At 37.2% G+C, this 23,286-nt stretch overlaps 1 protein-coding gene across 1 annotated transcript in view; it reads right to left on the reverse strand.

The window, feature by feature from the left end:
- LOC5571602 overlaps positions 1–22,823 on the reverse strand; it is a 91,699-nt gene extending 68,876 nt beyond the window's left edge. Inside the window, exon 1 of the mRNA XM_001653664.2 lies at positions 22,429–22,823. Within this exon, the coding sequence (XP_001653714.2) occupies positions 22,429–22,534 (106 nt within the window). The 5' untranslated portion in view covers positions 22,535–22,823. The remainder of the gene's footprint in view (positions 1–22,428) is intronic.
- Between the last annotated feature and the right edge of the window lie 463 nt (positions 22,824–23,286).

The raw sequence follows: 23,286 nt of genomic DNA on the forward strand, positions 1-23,286 counted from the left end.
AAAGAAATATCCATGTAAATTTCAGCGTAAAATCATGCACATGAAGGGAATGCCAGATTTGTCGCAAATTTACATGACACATCGCTTAAAATTACATCAACATCATGTAAATTTATTCGAATTGTCTAGTAATTGGTCAAAGTCTGTAGCATGGATAGTGTATGGCTATACACGATATATAGCGGAAACGTACATGATGTTATTGTAGTTTTACATGATGCGGCGTGTAAATTTACGACACATCCGGCATTCCCTTCATGTGCATGATTTTACGCTGAAATTTACAAGGATTTTTCTTTCTGTGTACAATCGATGGAAAATTTGTGGGGCCTGTTTGGATTAAATGCTTACTCATTACGTAAATTTAATTTGCATAAGTAGAATTAACGTAAATGAAGGTTATAGTGTATTACTAACATCTCTATCACTGGTACAGGCACCCTATTTGAACTGCCTATGATGTTGGAAGAAGGGTTTTTGGTTCACGCCGTTATAGCAAGGCACCCCCAGAGATATCGATTTTCGCGAATCACACAAATAAATTCAACAGTTACCGTTATCACACTTTCCCGAGTGATCGTTTGAGTTTTATAGCACAACATAAACTTATCAAGTTTGTTAAGACAACGTAACTTGTTCCGTGCAAAGAGATGTGCAATGCACATACGTTCTAATTTGGCACCAGGTTCCCTCGGGAAAGCGCAAAAGCTTCAAACTCTTCGCTATCATACCAACGACGAGTGTTGTTTCCGTACGAAACTGATCAATTGGCACATCATGATCATGTGCATCTAGTGGAAGTGTGTTTTCTGTTAGTGGAAAAAGCGTGTTGTTGATAAACAAGTCTCGGTACAATTTCTATATCGAACGACACCTGGTCTGGCACCAGCCATATAGATGGAAAGCAGGGAAGCACCGCACCATGCATGCATCACAAGCTCATTGCGCTCGATCTCCACACGCTTTTTGGATGCACATTAAATGCGAGTAAAATGCATGCATAAGCGTAGGGACGAATGACCTTCGGGTTAAAGTCCCTCTCAAACAACAACAACAACAACAGCATAAGCAGCACACAGTGGAGCTTGGCTGCACAAAACCTCAAAAAATGAAGCCCTCAAAAACTAATCTCTATAAGTCCAATTAGAATTGTATGTGCCAATCCTTCAATTTTATGATAGTCATGTCTTACATTGCAAGAAAAGTCCTGTATTGAATTTTTTAAATTTTTTTAGGCGCGTTTGCAGTGCAGTGGTTCGGGAAAACGAGTCACTCGTTACTAGGCGGCAAATAGTTCATACTTGTAAGTGTGTAATTGTTTTTCATTAGAATTTTAAGTAAAAACAGCCTTTTGATCTGAATTAGTAAGAAAATGTCATGTAGGCAAATTACTTCGAAAAAACTAAACTATATTTTTTGTTTATTTTCCTGAAAATCAATTGAACATCAACTAAAGTTGTCGATTTCAATCGTTTGAAGGCACCTTTCAGCTTTTGTCCAAGTTTTGTATGAAGGCGTCCCACTATGGTAGCATGCAACTAGTAAGTTCCAACCTACAACTGTGCAGAGAAGTTGATGGGTCTGATGCCGTTTCACCAAAGTAGGACACATGGACTTCGGCGCATTACGGAGAGTGTTACCCAGGGAGAAAATGGGACACCCCTTTGAGCCTGGGGAGTTTCAAGTTGAGGTCACTCGGCCCACCAGCCAAGAGCCTGTTTTTATTTTGGACGCTTGATACTGCGAGCTGTGATCGTGGTCACGCAGCTGATCTGACAAATGCAAGAGTCGTTAAAAGAGAGAAGAATGAAGAGATTCGAATTTTTCTGCGCGTTCCACGATGGACTCAACGGTATTGGACTTACGTCAGTTGCTTTGTTGTGGGATGAGCTTTGCGATCAGATTGAAAGTGAAATTTCTACATGACAGTGGAAATACTTTGTGGACTTAATATTCAGACGATATGAAAATACATAATAACCCAGTATCCATCAATGGTAAGTGCAAGAAAGTACTTAAAATTTAAGATGAACTTGGGAGAACCTGGTCTCATAAATTGATACCAGTCATAAATTGAGCACCCTTTTATTATACTCTTTCGACCGCAATTTATATGTTTAATAATTATTAATTTAAATCCCGTAATGCGCAACGGAAAGGTGATCAACACGTGTCAAAATTAACTAACTCCAATTAAAGTGAGCAAACCCCAATTGAAAATAGCTAACAACATGTATATAATCCCAACCATATTTATTTATTGGGAACTATGAAGGGCAGGCGATTATCTCGGAGAAACAGCATTATTATGGTTTTTCATGACCGCGCGGTTAGTGTTGTCAGACAGTAAACGCATCGTGTCATGGGGTGTGGGTTCGATTCCCGCTCCGCTCTTTGAAAGATTTCGTCACGAATGTTTCTGGAGCATGTGCAGCTAAATTGCTGAATACGACGGTTTCCGTTCCTAAAAAAATATTGCTCCGGATAAACGCAGGAGGAGTACACTGCCCTTCTACGCCTACTTGTCCCATATTCTATGTAAACTTTATGGATCGCGGGACAAATAGGGTAAGTGTTCCCTTAGTTGTGGTTGTTCCTATAGTTGCGGTAGTGCTGTTTTCACTGATTTAATTACATAAACCACAGAACCGACACTGCCAATCGACGTATTGGTTTGTTAATACACAGAATAGTTGAAAAGAGCGTTCAAATTGCTTTAAAACTGATGAAATAGCACTAAAATTGCTAAAACTTTTTTTACTTGTACCAATAGTTGCGGTAAAGTGTTCCTATGGAGGATCCCAAAAAAAAAACAACGGATACCGCAACTATAAGAACACAAATTAAAAATATACCACAACTAAAGGAACAGGGCACCAACAGTGGAGGTATTATTTTTCACTGACATGCCGTGGATTACTGCTATGAAATCATTTTTCTCATTAAGTCAATGGCTGTTACTTCCCGTAACAACATTAACATGTACATTTATTGCGCTTCTTGAATGTAGGTGGTTAAATGAAGTTCAATCGTGCTTAATACCTCCACTATTGGTACATCTACCCGATGCGTAAAACGGCAGTACAATACTATGAAGATTTTTCTAGTATCCCACAGGCTTCGTTTGCAATTAGGTTTTTATTTGGCTCTTTCATTCTACGCAGTCTTCTTGAAAATGAGAAAATTCTGAAGGATATCCTAGGGCAGTGCTTCCCAAACTTTTTCAACTTTCGCCCCCTTGAGGCCAATATTTATCTGGAATCGCCCCCCTGATGTGTGATTTCAATATTTTATTAAGCGCGGTACACCAAAAAATGACTTCGACTCGCATATCCATAGAATCATAATACAATAACTATTAAGCACATTTAAAAATATTTGCTTTAATATCGATAACCCCCAATAATTAGGAATAATTTACTAGACTTCACTTTATAATAGCAATTTTCACAATATTTTGCGTGCATTACAGGCTACTGAATCAGTTTTCGATACAAGTTCGACCCAGTTTAAAGACTTTGAATGTAATATATGCAAAGGCGCCAACTTGTGGCGTAATTGGGGGATGATTCGTTAGTTGTGATTTTATACGGATTTATCTGCTATTTCTAAAATTATTCCAATAATGTTCGATTTTTCTGGGAACGCTTTTTTATCTAGTTTAAAAAAACTAAAAAAATATAAGGAAATCCAGAATGGTTTTCCACTCATTTTTCAAAGATACAATATATAAAAAGGGTGTTTTTGTAACATCGAGAAAAACTCAGATTTTTTTGGACGTTCAAACCCGACGCATCTTTGATATTTCTTCAAATTTATTTTTAAATAGAGTTTAATTCGTCTTCGGCATTAAACTGTTTTGCCGTTGGAACCCTATTTTTTGTCTGCTAAATTTTTCAAAATTTGTCTCTAAAATGATTTGTACCATTAGAAATGATAAGAATTAATGTAACCGAAACTTCAAAATGGGTACTGTAGATTTTTTCCGTAAAAAGCTGGATGTCAATAAAAGAAATATTGCTTCCCAACCTCAAAGTTCTCATACAAAAAATCTTGTATGAAATATTGGGCGTTTGCAAAAAACAACTAAAAGTTCTGTATCTGGGAACTTTTGTACATCTAAAATATGTTGTGTTGTAAATGTTATCTGTGACTTACCAACCGACCTTGTGAAAATCTCAAATATCGACCATTTTAAAAACTCAAATGATATTAAAAAACCTGAATGCATAACTCAAACATTTTGGGTTCGACAATTATCAAGTGTTATCTATCATAATTTTGAAATTACCATGATAAAAGATATATCGATCTAAGATAAAATATTCCTGGAATTAGTTAAGTTTAAAATTGATTAACCTTCAGATGTGTGTCCTCCAAAGGTTATGCGTAATTATTTTAAAATGATCCCGTGTTAGCCTTTTCGCCCCCTTTCTAGATTTTTCGCTCCCCAATTTCTGTTTGACAAATTTTCGCTCCTTTGAGCCTGAAAATCGCCCCCCGGGGGGCGAATTCGCCCACTTTGGGAATCACTGTCCTAGGGTAATCTTTGAGAGCATTTTTAGAAAAATCCTTAGGGAATGCCTGGGAAAAACCCCGCACGAAGCCAAGGAAAAATTCTTGAATACATCCCTGAAGCTAATCCTGAATCCATGGAAAAAAATTGAGAGAGTTTCGAGAATAAACATAATAGGAACAAATGGAAAAATGCCTGGAGAATTCTTAAAAGGATTCCTAAAAGGAGAGATCAAAAGGAATCAAGAAGAGAGATATATTGGAGAATTGCTGAAGGAATCCTCTAGGAAGAATTCCTGATGGAATCGCTTGAGCAATTTTAGAAGAAGTATTAGGAAGAGTGATAAATGCATCCCTTAAAAAACAGGAAGAATTTCTAAGGTATCTCAGAAGGAACAACTTAATGAGTTTCCGGATATATTTCAGGAGAATTCCGTGGCTGAAATCATGATACAATTAATTGGAAAAACATTTTGAGGAATCTTTTTATGAACCCTTGTTTTATCTATGAACGATCTGTCAAAATTGCCTGAGTATTGTCAAACCCGATTCAAGGTGTAATGATGTAAAACAGGCTTCCCACTAGGCTTCTGAGCCTTTGGCATCCTGATTTTCAGCATTATAAAATAATATGTATGGTCAAGTATAGGGTACACATTTAATACGGTAGAATAAAGTATACCACCAGATGTACAGTTGTGTAGCTGTCACTCCCACGCTCAGTGCATATACATATGAAGAATTTGGATAATCACTGCTAATGAACACGGCCAATATGAATTTCAGTTACATGTTTGCTTGGGACTAGGATCGTTTTTTAGGAGTAACGAACGTCGGCATGGTCCCTTGGAGTGGTTATATTCTTCCATATTCAAACGTGAATTATACGTTTCAGGTATAGCCAATACTCAAAAGAAGTGATCCAATAACAACATGACCGTTTATCAGGTATGTTCAGTGTGTTCCCATTTATATGTGATTTTCAATTGAGAAGATCCAGAATAATGACCTGCACCACGGCATAAAAATTAACAAGGCAGGCTCTTTACTGATGTAATATAGTACACCGTGGACCTGCACAAACTGCTACTCACTTTGTAAGACATTATGGAGCAGAAGTACGAGGAGTCGCGAAGAAAATAACGTAGTGTTTTTTTTATACATTAATGAATTTTGTTTCACTGCAGTATGGCCCATAAACAAAAAACGGATAATTTTGGAGGGCCGTGGTTGAAACTTTGGATGCAGAAGCAGATATTCATTAAATCATACTTTCTCCGGTGAAGATTTGCAACGGAAAAGGAAAAAAAGGCTACTACATTACACATTGAATAGTTGAGAATTTCAGTTTTCAGATTGATCCGCTGACTGATTCTTAGAATTGTGCTCTTGAAAATATTAGGTTTGGCTTCGATTCATCTTCACCTTTGTTTGAATTTGAAGTTGTTTGATAACTAGACAGCCCTTGTGATATATGTCTGATTTTCGACAACTAAGGGAACTAGTGAGCTGAACAATTCAAAATCTTGTGTATTTATCGACATGCTGATAACTTAACTGTAGGTACTGTCGACAAAAAAAAATCGTTGTTTCTCTGTTGGGAACAATTGAATTTTGTGTTTCCGTTTTTAGAAACCTGTGGCATTCGTATGCTTCACCATATTTTCGTAATGCCAGATAATGGAGAAACCACATATGAACTTGCTTGAACTTCGCAAATGGCGTACTAAAGAAAACTTATCCGAGAGCACCAGCCTTCAAGATTGAGTTAAGAATCTGGAGGTTTTTTTTTATTTTAAATATTAGATGCTCATAATGCCACTTAGTGACAGTGTTCCATTCTTAAGCTAGGTATGCTGTTTCGCCCAAGAAAAGTAAAGAAATTTCTTGACTGAATGGGTCAAGAAATTTCCTACCAAGAGCCCCCTTTGAAATGACGTTTCTTATCAACTGCGCACCGCGATCAGAAAAATGTGATTTTCTGGACCATTTATGGGAAGAAAATTTTCACGCATCGAGATAGGCGATTCCTTTTCTTGTCAGTAGCAAACTAGCCTTTATCGGGTATGCTTATTATTGCTTAACAATACAGTATTCGAATAATCTAAGAGGGCCGTTGCTCTTGCAGAAGCATGATTTCAACACCTTTTAACGCGCGCGTAGAACAGATATGTTAAGGTGCAACATCTCGGAATCCAAAGATGGCCGGCACAATGGCCGACTTCTACCCCTACACACGGTTTCAAAGGCACAAAACTGGAGAAACAGTTGGCAAACGTTCCTGATCTTGTTATTTTAAGTTTTCTGCTAGTGCTCACAACTAAAATAAAAAGTGCACTATTGTGGGATGCTTACTTTGCGAGATTTGTGCCTTTGAAGTTTTAATGCAATCCTTGGTGCAATCTTAGAAGTTGATTCTAAACTGTTTCACCTTAAGCATCCGATGAACTGTTTGTCGTGGAACAAAGAGTTTATCGAATGTTGTTACAAATTGCAATCAACTTGAATCTCTTGAATCTCCATCGTTGACGTTTTAAATGCTTCCATAACAAAGTTATTGAACTCGATGACTGCATTATGAAATTTGAATGTATGATTCATATTCCTCTCTAGTAAGAAGAAATTTACAGATAAAAATCATATTCAAAGTGAAAAATAGAGTCTAAACAGATTAAACAATACAATTAATGAATAACTATTTTCTTAAGTTTTCATTTTCCATTAAAAAACTCCATTAAATATTATATGATGATTTCCGCATTTTTAATGAGCCATACTGTACAGCAAAATGCACCCCCACTAATTTAAACGGTACCTCATGCAAACTATCGCTGATCATTTTTAATTTGAACATCTAGTCACCCTAGAACCGCGTTTTTTGTAATCTCTTTCACTGTTTTGTTTTGATTGACTTTACTGCGTTTCATGAACTAAATGACGTTTGAACCATTTTTAATCTGAACGCCGTGCAAATTAGCGGGGACTTGTGGAAACTGATGAAACAGCTTGAAAATAATATTTAAGCGATAGTACAGTGATGCTGTAAAACAAATAATTCAACAGTTGCGAAATGGTTGAAAAAGCGCCTTCCGAAGATATGTTATACAGCCACTTGTCTTATAACAGTCGAGACAAAGTAATGATCGGTACACATAAAAGCTGCCGACACCGCTTAAAAATAGCTGAGTAGATTCGCCAGATCAATTGGTAAAAAAGGATTCGCATAGAAGCTTTCGTTCGTTGGTACAGCGCATTTATTCAGCATAAAGCTGTATAAAGAAAGCTTCGAGTATGTTTACATCTGCACTAAGTGTTAGTTGGGTATTCGTGGAGCGTAGTTTGTTGTGATAAATTGACGACAAAAGGATAATCGTTTTTGCTATGATCGCAGGATAAAGAATAATCATGGATTTTGTCATGATCACTAGATTTCCATCCTTGCTCTTGGCTTAATTAGCAGCCTTACTGAAAACACAACCTGCTATTTGACCTACATCCTGAAATATATTTATGAGATTTTAATATTAATGCTCACTTGATCCTCATAGAGTAATGTTTGATCCGTTGATTCTGTTGCATGCTCCTTTGAGGGCGAGCGACGGAATCCGGATCAATTGTGGCCGATTCACGTTTTGCGAAAAAAAAAAAAACGAAGACAAAGTGTGCGGGTGAAAAAAAGGATCGACGCGTCAGTGGTTTTTGGTCCGTTGAATTTGTTGCATGCATGCTGCTTTGTGGGCGAGCGACGGAATTTGGATCGTGTCCGGTTCGCATAGTACCTGTACTATAGGTATCAATCATCCGTGTATATGTTCACGTATTCATTTAAAATTATATCTTTATCGTTCACCAAAACGAATCCTTTCTCATATCCAAACTCCCAGTGTTTTCTTGTGGAAGTGCAGAGGACTCCTCGGATTTCATAAAGCAAGTAGCACGTCAACATTTTTCTCCAATTCCCAAATTGACCTGCATTCGGACGCAGCCGCACCGGTATTGTTTGTTACAATAATGAGAGCCCAGTACTTATACATTGAAGATGCTACTGATCCTGAGTAGCATCTGTTGGTTTCCAGTGTAAGTACAGCTGTTCTTGCAATAAGGGAGTAGCAACTGCGGACGGTCAATCATGCTCATGCCCATGCTTAATGCTCACTAGCTCCTCATACTGGCAACATATGGAACCAACTTAGGGGCCCAGATAGCCGTAGCGGTAAACGCGCAGCTATTCAGCATGACCATGCTGAGGGTCGTGGGTTCGAATCCCGCTGGTCGAGGATCTTTTCGTGAAGGAAATTTTCTCGATTCCCAGGGCATAGAGTATCTTCGTACCTGCCACACGATATACACATGCAAAAATGGGCAATCGGCAAAGAAAGCTCTCAGTTAATAACTGTGGAAGTGCTCATAAGAACACTAAGCTGAGAAGCAGGCTTTGTCCCAGTTGGGACGTAACGCCAGAAACAAGACAAGACATGGAACCAACTGAACAAGCAACTTGTAGCCGTCGAACAAATGAACAACATTGTCAAATCTTCTAAATCTTCTAACATAAATCAAATTTGAGATATACAAGTTTGAAATATTTGATGCTTACCAGCGCCTCCTAGTGGCAGTTTGTTGAGATAAGTAGACATGCTGCTCATAGCCTTTGATTCAATGAGCAACTTCGCTAAAGTAATCATTCAACCAAATCCTCAGTATCTTGAGATATAGAACGTCATAAAAAATATATGACCTACATATAGTAACACTTTCTAAGCTATCGCCATCATGAGGTGAAATTTCTAAATAATCTATGTGTACTATGCTTGTCCTTTCTCTGATGCAAATTTTCACCGAAATTTGTATTATTCCATATATATAACTGTTTCTAAGATATAAGCAAAGACGAAATAGAGGGTGGAGTTGTGTTTGATCCTTCGACCTTGACGTTTGCTCCTGCGGGGGCCGGCGATAAGGGCAGGATCAAACATGTCGCGCGTCGTTCGAGTGAAAGTGAAAAAGTGGCGTGATCATTTAGTTGTGTTTGATCCTTCGACCTTGACGCTTGCTCCTGCGGGGGCCGACGATAAGGGCAGGATCAAACATGTCGCGCGTCGGTCGAGTGAAAGAGAAAAAGTGGCGTGATCGATAAGTTCTTTTTGATCTTTCGACGTTGACGCTTGCTCCTGGGCAAAGCGTCAAGAAAGTCCGAGCAGTCGTCAGTTGTTTTCCTTCTCGGGTCGCGCGCCCATTTTCTCTGTGTGTTTTTATATAGCCGAGCAAACGAGTGAAGCTGAAAGTGGATTGTTGCTGCTCAAGGATGACGGATCAATTGGTGAGCTCGTTTCATGCTACTATTTCAAATCTATAAAATATGTATGATTGCACCTTTGATCGTTACAACGGTGAGACGTAAATATGATTTTTCAACAAACTTTGAAAGGTTCGTCACCTCAAGTGTCGGCATAATTTTTCTCTACATAGATATTGTTCATACCAAATGAAAATATTATATTTACATATAAGCATATTTATAGCTCACAAATAATTATTTACCACAAGTGGTCCCGGCAAACTTCGTCTTGCCATCAAGTAGGCTGTTGAAAGCCGTTATTAATCGTCCCATACAAAATGACAGTTCCGTTCACTCTCGTTTTTCCGACCTTCCCGGTGAATATCCTGGAACTTTTATACACACAAACACGTCGGAATCCTTGACGAACAAAATGGAGAAAGAATCATTCAAACCCGTTGACCCGTTCGTAAGCCATTTCGTGACATACAAACACCACTCCATTTTTATTTATATAGATGGTCTAATCGCTTATCAAAGTGAATCCTGTGACCCAACGATCCTCCCCATTAACAAACATCCCTCCCAGTAACCTTTGTGGAGATGCAGAGGCAAACACGGTCTCCAAATAGCAAAGGTTACACACTAACATTCCTTCCCCCAATCCCACCTGACTGCAAGGACGTGGCCGGCGCCGTTATTGACCATGTATAAATAGAGCCACTGAATTATGCACACTGAAGAAGATTATGGCCAATCCCAGCCGATCTTCTAGTTGATTCTTTGTGCATTTTCACTGACCTCGGTCAATCACGGAATAGCAACCATTGATATGTGTAGTCAGTCTAAGTTAAGCTAATCTAAGCTAAGCTAAGCTATAAGCAAAGACGAAATAGAGACTTCCATGTTCCTTGTAGTTGCCCAAAGTATTATGGACCACAAGGCAATACAGCAAAATCTAGAATGTCGTGAAGTGTGTACCTCGATCTGTCAAACTTGAGTACCGTTTGCAGTACCAAGGGACGAAATGAAGTACTAGAAGTGGTACTCAATTTGAAACCGATTACTACACGCAGCGTACTGAACTATCAAAGATCATACATTTTGCCTTATGAAAAATGGAACGATTATCGTAGTACGAGCGCTTTACTGCCCATAACTGCATATTTGTAACATTCGACAAAAGTAGGCATTGAGTAAATGGGATACCAAGTTTGCATTTTACTGCAGTATGGGAGAAAACTAAAATTTCAAAAAATCATTGAGAATTCAAAAGAGCTTATTTGAGGCTGACATTTTGTACAGCTCATATCGCATATTGGGTGAATAGTCAGAAAATAATTCTGATAGAAATTTCGTTGCTACTACATTATGAGGCTTATGTATAATCTCAATGTGAGTGTTATGCGGTTACAAAATTTTACAATTTACAATTTACATTTTACAATTTTGCCAATGTGACAAATCAACTTGGTATTTTTTCGAATTTTCTAGAACAATCTCACAGATTTCATTAAGTTGATCGAAAGTATTTATCATTTGATGACTCTCCATGGTATTAACTCCAATTTGTCAAAAATGTCGAATTTGACTATTATGCAGTTATGGGCAGTTTATGTATCGTTTTGTTTTCAAATTTTGTTTTTATAAGCCAAATTTATGAATTTCAATCCCTTTTTTGTGGCGAATTTTCATAACGTGTTCTATATATTTCGGTAGTGCATTTACCATATATAGGTATGTCTCTCTCGTCTCTGATATAAACGTCCAAAGTTTCAAAAACTCGCTCGTTTTCGACCTTTTTTCACAATAACCCCTCCCCGCGATGAACCAATTAAAATTGAATTTTCTTATATTTTTAATGAAACTCAATGAAATTTGCTTTCCAAAACTGCAGAGAAATCGAAAATCCGGTTTGAAATCGGGGCCAATATGACCCTAAGGCACAGGCAACATAATATTTTCATGAAAATTACTCTAGAAAACTATTTTTCAAGATAATTGAAAAAAAAATCTTGCACAAATCAAAAAACTCACGGAAACGCACTAAAGTGTGCACAATATTGGTTCACTAACAAAAAAGTTACATTCCTTCCAAGTGCTCTGGGGTCACATTGACCCCAAACGCAGACAAAGGGTTAATCGCGTGTGACATTCTCAGCAGACGAGTGTCATACGTCTGTTTGTCTGTGGCTTTGGAATACTGTTTTTCTGGCAAAAATCTTGAAACGTTTTGAAAGTCTTCATATTCCGGCAACGCAGTCTTTATTAAGATAAAACGAGGTGCTTATTTGTCCGACGTTTTGACACGTGTATTATGTCCTCCTCAGAGAGTAAATATAGTTTTCGTTTTTTGTCCTAAGTTTCGTATAACACTGTTGAACGAAATTTGTGTCCGTGTAAGTCATTTTTGGTATGATTACTCTTGAAGTGGTGGGCGACAAACACTTGTTCGTCGTATTATCCTACTTACCCAATATCCTACGAATTGCAGGTCATCTATGCTCATGCTCAATTGCCCTCATGTTGAAAATATTCACAATGTTCAAAATTGGTTCCCCAGATATTAAGTCCGCAATTGCTCCAATTATTCCGCAACAAATTCTTTGTAGATTTCTGTGAAAAATCTTTCGTCAGAAATTCCTTCTCAAATTTGTCTGAGAAATTTCTCCTAAATTCATCCTGGTTCAAGAATTTAGGTCTGAAGTGAATAAAGGTTGCTTAGAGGTCTAAGTCAAGTGGTTGAATGATTTTGCAAAACCTACGAAGTTTCGAACAAGTTTCGATGCGTACAGAGATTAGGCAAGCTAAATAAATGATCAAATTGACATATCAGACTGCCATTAGCTGTAAAATCAGCAAACACAGGAAGTGACACAGATGCCTCTTGTTCGCGGACGCAGTCACGCATTACAGAAAGAAAAGCAGCAAACAAGAAACAAATAGAAATTCACGATTATCCAATAGATTTCATCTTTTTTTTAACCGACTAATGTATCTTTACCTTCACGTCCAATTGGTTACCAAACCTTGCCACCATACAAAACTACAACCGGCGTCTATCGGCAATCACAGTTCGTCAATCTTTATTTCCTTTATTTTAAACGGCACACGCATCTCATTACTCATTCGTATCTATGGCGGTTTTCTTGTTAGTTGACCCATCCCCAGTCACGGCAATCGGTAGCTTCAGCGACAACGCTTCGTACATTATTCAAACCGAAACGGAATTCGCCAGATTTGAGATGCTCCAGTTTGGTTTTATTGTGCTGTTAGATCGCATCAATTAGTTACGACGGACAAGTTTGTCACCGTCACCTATCGGACCTCTGATGCCACTTATACGGCGCATTTATCTTTTTTAAATCACACCACGTCCCTCTTTTGAAGATATACGCGTAGACTTCGTCAAAGTGCGTTCCGGGTTGAAATCGAGATTTTCCATTTTTTTTGTTCAATTTGCCGCCAGCAAAACTTTCATCTTCGAACTTTCGATCTTTTGTACTTGCTGTACTGTCGATCAACTACTTTTGTCCCAATGCTGCCTACGCCCTCCAAAAATAGCATCCTTTGAGTAAGCTGCATGCCTACCTAGTGACTTTTAATTTCAATCTTCACCTCGCACAGTGGTACCCATCAGAGGCCAAAAATCTAAAAATAATTTATCTCGACTTTCACTTTCAGGCCTTTCTATGGATCAACTATGATCTCAAGAACGTACAAATATAATTTCAATACACCTTAATGTTGGATATTACAGTAAAATTGTGAATTGGACCAAAACTCCTGTTTTTGAATATCTGCACTTTTCAATTTTAAAACAAGTACTGGCACTCAAAGCTCGCAACTGTATGTTGTTACACTGCTTGTTTTTGTTTATGAATGCAATGGACGAATCTGATATAGAATGTCTTAATCGCGAATCACTCTCGGTATGTTTTATTTTAATAACACTGCTCTTGAAATATGTGAAAATATCCATGACAACAATCTATAAAGTGTCTATAAAAATTAGACCACTGTGCCTCGGCCACAAATCGGATCGACAAATGGTTAGTTTGGGGAACACGCATCGATTCGGTCATCCGCTTGTTGTTACCACACTTCGACACCCCACAATCCAGCGCGGAATTTGAACGAAAGTGAAGAAAGCAACTCGACTCTTTAAATCTGCCAAAGACGGTGGCCGAAGTTGCTGCCCGTGCGGGTAAGGTCGTGGCCGCATCGTCATTAGGCAGTCGTCATCGAGAGTTGCGTTGTGGTGCCGAAACCATCGGACTCTTTGCCATTAAATCGATGGAACGCAATTTGTGGGACTCATCGCCAGAGTAGGTTGAATGGCCATTATTCCACTGCACTGTCTGTGCTTAACCACTATTTTTTTTTGGGTAGAGGCATGGACAGACGGGGGAGTCTACGGCGCCTAATTATCCGGATGAGTTACGACACGCGGAATCACTTGGCGATGATGTGATTCGACAAGCAGTCGTTTGTTTGGTGTGAGTATCACAAATTTCACTTGCAGGTGGGTGTGATTTCGATGAACTGCACGTGTGGGGTGAAATTTTGGGAGCAATTAGTCGATATTAAATAAATTCAATTTGTAATTATTAGGTATTAAAGGCACATCCACAAATTTCATAAAGCTGTAGGGGGTGGGTGGGTGTCCTTAAGATGTTAGAGCTCAATTAAAATTCGAAAATTGTTGTATACAAAATGTGTTACAAGGAGGTGGGTGGGTGTCAAAAATGATAATTTTTGGCCTTATAAAATTTGTGAATGAACTTTTACAAATACATCTTGCATTGGAACAATCAATATCCTGCTCATCAAAAAGTCTTTCCAGAAGTTTAAATTAAAATTGAACCACAGAATGAGAAAAAAAAAGAAATTCGCGTTTAATAAAGTGACCAGATGTGTTTTTCTCCAAAGCAAGGCAAAATCTCACACTTTTGATCATATGCGCATATAAAGTGGAAAATAATTTCGTATAAAATTCAAAGTTTAGAAGCAAAAGTTTCAAAATAAAAATTACTATGACTTGATAGAATTAGCGATTCATGATGTAACGAACTCATATTTTACATAAGAATATAGGTCGAGATAAACAAGTTCAAGGAATTATTACAAAACACGAACATCTTTTCTGTATCCGAAAAATGTTACCTGTTTTTTACAAACAAAAAGTTCAGTTTGATGTCGTTTATATGATTCTTTTAAATTACCTTGTTTTCGCGAAGAAAATATTATGCTCACGAATAGAATTTATACAATCTATAGAATGGTTCCGAGACTTTCAGTAGAAGTGCTCATTTCTAAGAACAAGATACATTACAGGATTTCGAGTAAGATTGTCAAAGGATCTTGGAGGAGATTCCTACATCATCCTGAGCAGGATTCTCAAATTCTGTTCGGACGTCAAACAGAGAAACGGCCAAAATTACTAAAAATAATTTTGAGACTTTTTGTTTTTTTTTTATTGTTTTAAAACTTATCTCATTTTTATAAGTCGTATGATATTTCTTAGAGTTTTATGTGAGTCAATACTGTTTTGTTGCTGAAACAAATTTTTGGTAACTGTTTTGGTACACAAACGTCATAAGTTTCTACCATAACGTTTTAGAATAAAGATGAATTTAGAATAGGCATTAAGAATAAGTAATCGCAAACCACATATTTTGATGAACATGAAAACTTTTGATTTTGGAAGGGATAGTCAGAGATATTATTGTGGATTTCAAAGGATTAGTTGTGCTTTTTAACTTTGAAAAAAATCTTAACTAAAAACCACACTACCTATAACTGTGGCAAAACTCTCCTATCCTTGAAAATCCAACGTATGTGTGTGTTCTATATTCGTTTTGAACTTATTGTAAAAGATTATCCTCCGTTTTTCGTTATTCTCTTCATGACGACTTCTACGATGGTTTATGTACGAACCCGATCTGCCACAAGGATGACTTTAGGAGCCGTACAATCTCAGAGAATCATGAGTATTTTGTGCTATTATTGCTTGAATTCTACTTTACTTTAAGAAGCTTTCGGTATATTATTTTTTAGTGATACAGTCAACGCTCCATTACTTCATATTTATCCTAACTCGATGAAAAGTTCGGTCCTTTCAGTCTAGCATACTTTGATTCCTCTGAAAGTCGATATCTCTCTAACTCGATGACCCCTAGCTAGACGAACCCAATTCGTTTCAATTTCATATGCAAGTTTACATCACTAATTAGATATTTCCATGGAATGTTTCAAACATCCTTCAAATGTTTACAAATTTGTATATTATGACTATGCAGATAGTAAAATGAAGGTTGGCAGTCCGTTTCATGGTGATATTATCTTTTTTTTTTTGAGGGCTGTTCAAAAAGTGCCAAAAATGATTTTTTTATGAGAATTTGCATGAAAGCCGAAGATAAGATGGGTAATTATAGAACATTCCTTTTTTTATCTATATCATGACTTTATCATAATGAGCATTTTATTGGCTTTTTTCGGTGAACGCGTTACTACTCAAAGTGGAAGGGGGTAAGGAAAGTAATGAAAGAATATGATGGCAAGCAAGCGATGAGAGAAATGAATTAAAAGTTGAAAACTAACAGAGGGCCATCTGTGAATAAAACAATCGAAACGACAAATTGTTGCCTAACGTCCTGGTTTTGAACGGCTAGATGCTGTAGTGTTGGTCACTACTAGCACTAGACAGGCAAAAATTTGTTGCCTCGACCTGTTAACTATATTGTTCGGCGTTTGTTACAGTTCTATCGATCTGTGGCATATTTTCGGGGACTCATCTTCTTCTTCTTGGCATTAACGTCCCCACTGGGACAGAGGCGGCTTCTCAGCTTAGTGCTCTTATGAGCACTTCCACAGTTATTATCTGAGAGCTTTCTTTGCCTAAATTGCCATTTTCGCATTCGTATATCGTGTGGTAGGTACGATGATACTCTATGCCCAGGGAAGTCAAGGAAATTTTTATTACGAAAAGATCCTGGACCGACCGGGAATCGAACCCAGACACCTTCAGCATGGCTTTGCTTTGCAGCCGCGTACTCTAACCACTCGGATAAGGAAAAAAGGTAAATCAAAACAAAATCTTTTTTATTTTTACGTGAGAGACTACCATAAGGATGCTTTGAGTTGTACTATTTTTTGCATAAATGCTTGGAAACCATTTTTGGCCCATAATGGAGCAAAAGTTCGAATGGGCGGGGCATGAGTTAGATCCGTATCACACGGAAAAAAATTGAAAATTGCCTGAAATGCACATATTATTTTTATATTTAGCGAAGTTTGCCTAATAATGCGAAAAACTCGTCAAAATTTTACGTTTTTACTTAGTTTTGTGCAAAACTTTGATCTTTGGGTATGTTACAATTAATCCCGTTTTGGGATTTTTTTTTGATAAAAAATTAGTGTGCATTTTTCCGCAAACATAAGTTTTTGGTAGATATAAAGTATGTATGCCAAAAAAATGTCGATATTTTGTGTTTCAGCCAGCGAACTTTTGCCACACAATATATTCGAACTCTTGCCTCACTTGTTGGGCAGAAGTTCGTTTAAGACAATCCATTTAAAAACTGTTATAACTAAAAGTGGGTAACCATTTTAACCCAAGTTCCTTCAGCAAATTTGTAGACAATATGTTGAAGGTTCACATATGAAACATCAAAATCCATTTCTTTCATTGCAGTGCTACAGTGCTAGAAGAAAAATGTACGCATTGGACATTTCAATTCAATTTGAAGAAATTTTGAGGCTTTTGATGCACAATTAGATCACCAGATGGAAAATCATGTCATTAACGTAAAATCATATACAGTCGAATCTCCACATCTCGATGTTCTACATCTCGATATCTCTCCCCATGTCGATGATTTCATAAGTCCCTTCAGTTTGCATATATTTTCACTCTCCATATCTCGATATTCTCCTTTTCTCGATATCGCTGTATCTCGATGTGTCTCTGTTGATTTTTCGTTCTCAATTTTCTCTCCGTATGTCGATATTATCGAAGGTTACTAGACCAAAGTTTTGGGATTCAAAACAAATTAGGAGCGCAAAATGACGTTTGTTTGTGTATTACTTTCTTGGCAACGGAGTGTTTTTCAATCTAGTATTCATCAAAAATTCGTTCTTTGTCTCGATCTCTCCCTATCTCGATGGTCCCTTCGATATCGAGATGTGGAGAGGCGACTGTAATTTTCCGCAATCCATCTTTTAAGGTGAGGATGCATCGAAGCCAGACCTCAAATTTTCAAGAGCACTAATCTGGAGACCCAAACATCCATTTGAGCTGAAAATCGATAGGTTACTAGCTGGTGGTGGCCAATCGATTAAGTTTTCAGCTCAAACGGGTGTTCGGTTCTCCAGGTTGGAAGTTTTGCTTCGAGCTCTTCAACGAGTTACGTAATGTCTGCAATCTTTGCCGGAACTGGGCTATAACTCGAATCATATGGTTTTTGTTCACCATTGGCAATGACAGTTTGATGTCTTCTATATTAGATATGCCACTTCCCAGCAGCTGAAAGTGGGTACAACTTTTGAACTTGCTGTGGCTTCTGAGTTCCACATATGTTATGTGTTCAATGTCTTTACATCACAGTACGTCTATGAAACATACACCATTTTTCGATTTTTCCTGCAAAATATACATTTGGAAAACTGTTGTCGGAATTGAATGTTTACAAATTTGACGTTTCCTATTATGGACCCTCCATTTGATTCCGATATGATCCGGTTCGCTGTCGACGTATCTATTATGGACCCACTTAAAAATGCTAATTACCTTGTGGCTTGTGTGGCTTCATTTACAAAAGTGTTCTAATATCTGTATTTATGCGCCTCAGACCAAATACTTTGCCTGAAACTGCTGACTAACAATACAATCGAAGTTCCCCCGGTGGATCTTCATAGGAATAAGGTTGAGCGTTAATTTTATGTTTTTTGAAGAAGCTCCATAACCGGCATCGACTCTCTAAATTATTATTATTATCTTTATTATTGAGACTTTCAGCCTGTGGCTGGTTCGTCTCCATCTCTCTAAATGTATAACTGTAAAAATCAAAATTCTGCAACTTGTTGCCTGAGTTGTAGGACATTTCCCAGAAAGCCGAACCCCAGAACGATATTCCGCAGAATGACGTTCCCCAGAATGGGACATTTCCCAGAAATCCATTCTCCAGAATAGGACATTCCCCAGAACCATTTTTATACGTTTTTAAAGAGTGAAAAAAGTTAATTTGCTTATTCAGTTTTTTTTTCGTTTAATAATGTACCTACTGAATTGATTCCAATTCCCAGAGGCTTCGAATTCCGGACACAGACGTCAATTCAGCCAAAATATTATTTTGTCAAAATCATTATTCTGGATCTCAAGCGAGTAAAATCTCCAACTTTTTACGACAACAGATAAACGTATTTTCATTTGAGTTTAACAATGCATATGTTCCTAAATAAGCATCAATGTACGAAATTTTATGAAAATTGCTTTATTTTTTCATGCCTTTTATCGATTTATATATGAGTAACCAAATATCAGTGGATTTTCATATTTTACCCTCACTTTCCCATGGCACGATTGATAAACAATCAACTAACTATTGATTTTTCAACCAAAGAATTTCAAAGTGGTTTAGAATTATTTTTACTATTCGTAACCATTTTTGTTCTAGCACTTTTTCTAGAATCGTCGTTTTGTGAGTCAAATTGTCGATCGAAGCTGTAGGAAAAAAAGTTAAATAACATGGTATAAGGTAAATTGCAAATAAATTTTCCTAATGTATCATGCAACTGTTCAAATGTTCAAGTTGTTATAGCATTTGAAGGAAAAAGTATTCTGCATTGTATGCTACCTGTTTGGGAATAAAAAAGCATTGGAGTGAAACTTATGAAAATGTAAACATCAGTAACAGAATCATAAAAGTAAACCAGAATGAAGCATCATTTTTTATTGGTACTGCGTTTTTTGTTGGAATGTAAAATACTCATTGTCAAAATATTTTTTATGCATTTCAATCGCCTTTGCATTTTTATAATCGTTTTAAGCTATCATAATTTGTTAAATCGAATAAACACTAGAAACTAGAAACACTTGAATCAGCATTTAGGTTTTGTGAAATTTAAAAGAAAGTAAAACATAAAGTTTTAACTGTAATTTGATGCTGTTCTAGTGTAATATTACATTCGTCGTGGTCTATTTTACGTGAATGGAGATAAAAACAACTTTTTCAGATATTCCATTTTTAGATACTGCCGAATTGCATAGAATGCGATCAACCTTAATGTAAAGCTGTCCTTTAGGACGGTAAACTCAAATATGTTTCTTAAATTGGTCTCTAGATTAAGCTTTATAAGTAATTTCAATAGCAATCACTAAACACTGAACTATCATTTCACGTGATGCTGCGTTTGGTAGGGGATAAGGTGAAAAAATAAACACCGTGCTTAATGCGGATGAAAAACAAAATTCAAGGATTTTCTATTACGCACAGATGATTTAAAGCATACATTAGAGTATTTGTGTTGATACGAAGGTTAGTTAGAGTAAAAACAAAAACAAAAAGCAAGATTTTAGAAAACCACGTTTACAAATTAGAAATGAAGTTATTTTAAGAGGAAAATAACCATCATCGATGCATAAATTTCCAAAACCAGTTTTTTTACTCAAAATCCAAGCAATGTTCATGAATGTCTATCATTGAATTGCCCTTTCTATCTGTAGTGCGGTAATATATTTTCATGAATTTCAGATTTCCTTAAATTGGAACGAAGAAACTGATTTTTAATTTTCAATTATTGCTGATGATTGAATGATGGATTCTTGAGCCTTAAGCTCGGATGTCTTGTGGTTTATTAATGAGGTGAATATCTTCATCATATGATGTCAGTACAGACACTCTTTGAACATTGTTTCCATTGTAACTTATTCAACAATCATTTTAAATATATTATCATATTTTGTTCCACATTTCTCCATAATTAAAACATACAACTTCATCAAACACACCGTTAGCTTTGAATTTTTTTAAGTAACAGGAGCATTTACAGTTTTTTTTTAAGTGTATTTTTGAAGTGAATTTTCTCAATTTTCAAAAATGACGTTCTCACAGTTTTTGCAGCAATTGTTATTCAATATATGGCCTTTCGAGTGCCGTTGAAAGATATATTTTATTGAGCAAACTCCATGAGTTATGGATTTCCAAAGTTTGTATAGTGTTTCACTCATTTGCTTACAACTTCACAAGAATTACAAACATTCGATATTTAGCAAAAATGTGTATTATTACTTTCTCTACAACTCTTCTGGAGACCACATCCACGTTAAGATGCGTCGAAGCCAAACCTCAAATTTTCAAGAGCACAAATCTAGAGAACCAGACAACCATTTGTGCTGAAAATTTAACTCACTGGTCACTCGCTGGTGGTGACCAATCGATCAAATTTCCAGTGCGAAGGGTTGTTTGGTTCTCTAGATTAGTGCTCTTAAATGGACAACAAAATCATCAGTAGTAATCAGTGAATCAAAATATGTTCGAAGGTTTCAACCAGTTCGAAAATTTTAGATGGCTATACTTATAAAAAATCTGTGTATTCCTCGATGATTCAGAAGATCTTAAAGAATTTACAACGTTTTTAAAACATTTTAGTTGATTGGAAACCTTATTATTCTTAGCTAAAAATTATGTGTTGTTTTTAAATTATCATCAATTATATAAAAATGTGATTATTTATATTATATTCCGATCCATCTCTATCTGATATTCATCACGTATTGTAACAACTTAGTCCTACAGGAAACATTCATTTTTTTCTCTAGAGGGTCGCAAAAATATACTTGATGGCTAGGCGGGTTTTGAATTCGGAATGTTTGGTAACTTTTGTCTTAAGATGTTTTTTTTTTCATTTTTTATGGTGTTCTATAACCACAAGTTTTAATTTTATATACATGTGTGTTTCCTATATGAATTTTATGCTTAGAATTGCATCTTGCTAAGCAACCTCTCTTTTGAATTCTAAGAGAGGTGCCACTAGGTTAACCACAGTTTAAATGCTATAACTCGAGTGGAATAAATAGTGTTAAAGCATTCACTTCAGGATCTACACCCTTAAAGACCGGAGGGTGCTATTACCCTATTGCATAACATCATCCACTGCAATGGATCGCACAAAACTGTTGGCAGTGCCATTAACCGTTGCAGAGAAAAACAGTGACCATTTTTTTCACCACAATTCCCTGCTGAATAGTTTCCCCTATATTTCATGTTTCTTTGGTAGCCTCTCCAAATCACTCGACCATCGCAACACTTGACTTGTTTACATTCTCTTCAAGGCACATTGTGCAACATATCATCTTCTCTTCGGCATTTTACTCATCCCTAACCCTCTCGTGGACCGGCACTCTCCCCCGTAGCAGCATATAGTACATAAATTTTAGTTTTTTTTTGTGTCTCTTGTAGTTTTCCAACCTCCGCGCTCCACAGACAACTTTGTTGTTGGCACTTATGCTATAAATCTCACACTTTGCTGATCACCCATTCCGAGCTACATATCTCGTTAATAAACCGTCGGTATCATAGCCAGCAGCCAGCTCACTAGTTAGGTAGGTCCATCCGGAGATACATATTTCTTACCTTTATGTTCCGCTTTCACGGCTTGCGCCAGAGACATGCCGGTGGACAACGCCAGCAAAGGCAGCAATAGCCGCAACTGCCCTATCGACGGCCGTTTTCTTATCATAGTTTCACTGGGCTTCACTTTCCACCGGACGAATTAATTATTAATTGTTCACAGCGCAAACTAAAAATTCGTTCGCCCCCGCACTTTTGGCCTCTGGCACCAGGCGTCGGTACTGTTCCAAAAAAAAAGCGGAAAAACACTTTCCGACAGCACGTTTCACACGGTTCCCTAATAGCTCCTCGCGACACTGGTGGTCAATTTCTCCGAGGTGGAGGAGTTCGATCCGCTGCTCTCTCTCCGCACACCGGACACAACGTTACCGATTCAAGATCAAGGTGATATTAAGCGCGATTGCTTCCCAGCATTCAGTTTTATACCGGTGCAACAAACGTGCGAGCGAACAACGCAGAGTCAGAGTCGTTGGTACGTGAGAGTCGGGTTTTTGCAAACGCTGCCGATGCACAGTGGCCCTTAGATGGTCAATAACCAAGAAATCGATGTTTGCCAATTATCCAATTGATATTTTTCTTGTTTTCTTTAGTGTTGAACAACAGTTTCTCAAAGTTGTAGACTATTATGCGTGGTGCGAAAAATTCTCGCGACGACAATCTTAAAAAACGCTTTTAGATCGTCGCGGTTTTTCAAATGGTTTTGGTATCTTCTGCAAGATCATGCCTTGGACAATCAAGAATAATATCGCAAAAGACACCAAAACGATTTGAAGTAGCTGCGACGATCTACAAGCATATCAAGAAGTTTCCAAGATCGCCGTCGCGAAAATTATCGCGCAATGTATAGTATCGATCTATATT

The sequence above is a fragment of the Aedes aegypti genome, chromosome 2 (assembly GCF_002204515.2).
Source record: "Aedes aegypti strain LVP_AGWG chromosome 2, AaegL5.0 Primary Assembly, whole genome shotgun sequence".
In the NCBI taxonomy this organism is placed as follows: domain Eukaryota; kingdom Metazoa; phylum Arthropoda; class Insecta; order Diptera; family Culicidae; genus Aedes; species Aedes aegypti.